The sequence below is a fragment of the Alosa alosa genome, chromosome 22 (genome assembly GCF_017589495.1).
Source record: "Alosa alosa isolate M-15738 ecotype Scorff River chromosome 22, AALO_Geno_1.1, whole genome shotgun sequence".
Taxonomy (NCBI): Eukaryota; Metazoa; Chordata; class Actinopteri; order Clupeiformes; family Clupeidae; genus Alosa; species Alosa alosa.
Window position 1 is genome coordinate 18,955,285 of NC_063210.1, and position 5,000 is coordinate 18,960,284.

General features: G+C 42.3%; 1 protein-coding gene across 2 annotated transcripts in view; it reads left to right on the forward strand.

Moving 5' to 3' along the window:
* The window catches only part of LOC125287747 (rho GTPase-activating protein 44-like), an 85,847-nt gene that overhangs the window by 54,487 nt on the left and 26,360 nt on the right, over window positions 1–5,000 (forward strand). For both annotated transcript variants that reach the window (XM_048233747.1, XM_048233748.1), the window contains exon 5: window positions 4,128–4,239. In XM_048233747.1, coding sequence (XP_048089704.1) covers window positions 4,128–4,239 — 112 coding nt within the window. The remainder of the gene's footprint in view (window positions 1–4,127; window positions 4,240–5,000) is intronic.

A 5,000-nucleotide genomic window follows, 5' to 3' on the forward strand; every position in this document is an offset into this window, starting at 1 on the left:
TTAAACATTTTGTCTGGCGAACCCCCAAAAAACATGGGCCAAGTCTGGCGACCCCCTTCTCTCTAACTAGTCACGGGGCCCATGTGGTTTCTGTGGGTTTGGAATGTTAATTTTTGGAGAGTGGTTGGACTGTCTTTAGAGGTAATTGAAAAATGATGTCTCCATTTTTTTTTACCTGTTTCAACCCTATTTTTTTGAAATTGTACATTTCACTATAATTAACACCATAAATTTTGCCTAAATCACTGGCTATGATGAATAAAGTTCACAAAACAGTTATTTTCAACGGTTTTATTGTATGTCAGTATTATGATTGTATGTCAAACAATTAGAGATAAGATCAATAACCAATCAGTTTCACCAAATACACATACTCCATTGCAGAAAAACATAACAGAATCACAGATGAGACCTCAAACAACATTTAATTCATTTACATATACGCAACATATTATCTCACCTCCACAATTTCCTCATCAAAATCTGCAACTAGTCTACTAGACCCTATTCCTACTCACCTTCTTAAGACTGCTCTCCCCTTCCTGTATAATGTTTTGCTCTAGATTATAAATAATTCAATGCTATCAGGGCATGTACCAAAGTCGTTTAAGACATCTGTTATTAAGCCCTCCCTCAAAAAATCTAGCCTTGTATCAATACTGGTCCTCCTGGACCTCAGCGCTGCCTTTGACACCATAGACCATGACATACTACTTAGGCTTGAAAATTGATAGGCATCAAAGACTCAGCACTCGCTTGATTTAGATCATACCTTCCTAACCGTCAACAATTTGTACAGGTCTATAATAAACCATCTACCCAGATTATGGTAAAATACAGTATGGAGTGCCTCAAGGCTCAGTACTGGGGCCCCTGTTGTTAAGCAGATGATACATAACTATACCTCTCCATAAAACCTGATGAATTAATCCTGTTAGCCAAACTTGACACATGTATAAGAGATATATAGACATGGATGACGAATAATTTCCTGCTTTTGAACTCAGAAAAAACAGAAGTCACGGTTTTAGGTTCTAAAAAGATGAGGGATATCCTATCCACATCACAGGCTACATATAGTGATCTTCCACTGACCTCAACCACAATTGTTAAAAACCTAGGAGTTATAATTGACCAGGACCTAGCACTAAATAATCACAAAAAACAGATCACCAAAACTTAATTTTACCATTTAATGAACATTTCAAAGATAAGGAAGTCCTTATCCTTACCAGATGCCGAGAAATTAATCTATGCTTTTGTCACCTCAAGGATAGACTATTGCAATGCTATTACGCTGGCTGTAATAATACCTGTCTAAAGAGCTTACAGCTTATACAAAATGGAGCTGCTCACACACACAAAAAATATGAACATATTTCCCCCATCCTAGCATCCTTACACTGGCTACTGGTTAAAAGTCATTGACTTCAAAATATTACTTATATCTTTTGGTTGGTTGCCTGCATTGAAAGAGGACACCTCGTGAAGACGCTCTTTTGTCTGCTTCTGACAGAAGAAGCACTTATCTATGCTGGCAGCAGCTGCTGCTGAACAAGTGTACATAGTCCCTCTAGATGGACTTGATGCAGTTGCAGGTGTTGCTGCAGGTTCAGAAGATGGTCTACCACGTCTTTTCTGAAGACACTGAGTCTTGCCTGCTTCACATGACTTCTAGTAGCTTAATCTTAGCATGCTGCAGATGCTTACTGTTACAGGTGGATTTGTAGCAGTTTCTGTGCCAAACTGCTTTGTTCTGTTGTAAAATAACTGCACTGTAACAATGTAATCTTTGGCTGATCTGTGATCACCATCTCCATACTCTCTCATGGACAAAAACAAGAAATTTGGCATATGTCTCTAGTGATGGGTCATTCACCAGTCCACACATATCTGCCACTGGATACATAGCCCAAAATCTGTTTCTTTTAGAATATGTGTGCCAATTACCTGACTAAGAGACAGACACACCTCAGAATATAACCTAACTAGACTGTGCCACCATGAACTATGAAAATGTGCTTGCTCAAATGTAGAAGGCTAGAAGGTCACTAATATCACCAACAATGAAGAACAGAGCACTATGTGCTTCAGGTTATTTGATATTCTAAATTCTATAATTGCCAGCTATCAACAGCCAACTGTCACTGGTAGTGTATCTCTTTCTCCACACACACACACACACACACACACACACACACACACACACACACACACACACACACACTCACACTCACTTGTCTGTTTGTCTATCTTACCCTTTCTTTTCTTCACACTTACATAGGCTACGGAAGGCCTTACAGACTTCAGCTTGTACTAGCTATGTAAAAGTCTATTAAAGTTGATTTAACAGAGATCTCTGCACTTTGTACTCTGAATGGGTGTAGACAAGAACTGGCAGAGCAGGCTAGGCCTACACTCAAGCACACTAATAGGCATGAATTGATAGTATTGATATTGAAGTATTATTTTTTTTAAGCGGACAATTTCGAGAATTTTAGGCACAATTTCTTGTTAAAGAGATCAATCATCAGCCTAAAAATGTTTTATAATGTTGTATTGTTTATGTGGTCCACTTTTGCACACTACCTTGTAGAATATCTTTGCTTTTTGGCACCAAACCCTATGCTATAAGTATATATACTTTTTTGATCCCGTGAGGGAAATTTGGTCTCTGCATTTTAACCCAATCGGTGAATTAGTGAAACACAAACAGCACACAGTGAACACACAGTGAGGTGAAGCACACACTAACCCCGGGCGCAGTGAGCTGCCTGCTACATTGGCGGGGGGGAGCAGTGAGGGGTTAGGTGCCTTGCTCAAGGGCACTTCATGCCCACTGGCGGCCCACTGGTCCAGGGGCTCAGTGGGATGGCTGCCCCAACCCTGAGGTTACAAGTCCAGAGTGCTAACCAGTGGGCCATGAGACATGTTTTTTTTTTACTCTTAAGAACCCCTAGAACAAAGATATAATGGTCTCCAAAAATTAACATGCGAATCCCACAAGCCCCCAAATTAGACACATAGGCCCCCCTACTAAACCGGCAGAATTTGGTTTAGAAATGTTGTGAGATGGGCATTGGAAGCAGAGCCAGAAAATGTCTTCTCTCATCAGTGGAGGCCGTTTTCAACACATCCTTCCGCCCTTCTAGTTGCAGAGTTTGCAGGTGCTAAGCTACCTTAGCTAAGCTAAGCTATGTGTTAGCCTGCCACTAAAAACAGTCTTACCCACTCCACAGTACACCCGAGGCAAATAAATTATAACGCCAGACTATCGATGTAAATGTCTATTGATAGTTTTATTTCTAACATTATTCTGTCCTTGCATTTCAATGATCGCATTACATTTTGAGGGACTAGTTTTTTAGCGGTGGCGGAATTATACTTGCTCCGGTTAGTAGTACTGCGCCGAAAAGTAAATTGTTGTATTTCTTACACTATTCTATCAACACAGACATTTACATCGATTGTCTGGAATTTGCCTCGGGTGTACTTTGGAGTGGGTAAGACTGTTTTTAGTGGCAGGCTAACATATACCGATGACTTGCACTAGCCTAGCACCTGCGAACTCTGCAATTAGAAGGACTGGATGAAACGTGTTGAAAACGGTCTCCACCGATAAATACCACACTTGCTAACTTGGAAATGAGGTCCTATGTCCAAAATCCTGAAGTTAATTAACTCAAAATGTCATTAGTGCTGTGCTACATTCACAGGATCCTTACGAAACACCACTATGCGTTTTTAACACTAATTGTGAAGAAACACTGTAGATCTAGTGTTTATGTGGGCAGTCGCATGCCTCTCTTTCCCTCGGACATTTCCTGTAGAGTCCAGGCAGGGAGAGCAGCAAGGTAGATCCCCCCATAAGGAATACAGAACAGAGCAAGCATCAATGACAACAACATTGAATAAGACAATAACCAATCAGGTGGAGTTGGGGGTGGAGGTGGGTAGCAGAGTGGCTTGCAAAGGGAACGGCAAGCCCAGCCATGTTAGAGCAGCTTAAAAGTAGGGCCTAATCGCCTCTCAGCCAATGACGAGCTAAGGGTACTCTCAGCTGACAGGCCAGCTGATCAACCAGCTGAGCTGACCTTAACCTCTGGCTCTGCTTGCCTGCCCCGCAGGAAGATGCTGAAGCTGTGCGGGGAGACCCAGGAGAAGTTGGCCCAGGAGCTCCTCCTGTTCGAGCTCCAAATCGAGAGGGACGTGGTGGACCCACTCTTCGCCTTAGCAGAGGTAAGCACTGCAGTGTTGCCAGTTGGGTTGAGTGATTTCCGCCCAATCACGTTCGAAAAGACGTAAACCTGCCCTCTTCAGCAAAAAAACGGCCAACAACGATTTTGTCACAGAAAAAACATTTAACCCAAATTTTATCTGCCCACCTAAGGCTTTTTTGTCCCCCGCCCGACGTAGTCAAAAGACGCCCAATTGGGCAGGCACCCGTCCAACACTGGAGGTAAGACCAGAGAGACTAGCCCCTCCGTTGGGGCACCAGAGGACAGACAAGAGCCCTCGTTTCCTGGCTGCTGAGGCGCCACGCTGATTGACTTTGGCCAAAACCACAACATTGCATAAATGGCCCTTCAAAATATAACACAAATTATTATAAATCTAAGCATACTTGTATCTGAAACAAGCACATTTGTCTGGATGAAGCGTAGGCGTTTGACGTGACTGGAGCCTAGGACATTTGTTGAAGTCATGTCTGTCTATTATGTCTGTCTGGTTATACCAATAATAAACTAATCACAATGACTTCCATGTTCAAATACATATTATTTTGTTCACAATATCACCATTTCCCTCACTGAGTAGTCTGTTTATGTTAATGTTGTGTAATGTGCCAATAGTGTGATGAAATAGAATATAGCATGTTCCCTCCCGATTCTAAAGGCACAGTGGCACAATGGCCCTTTGATGAGCTCACCTGCTGAACCTCTCAGCGCTGTGATGGTAATCACGGCCTGTCTGTCACCTGTGGGCCGACGCCTCTCTCT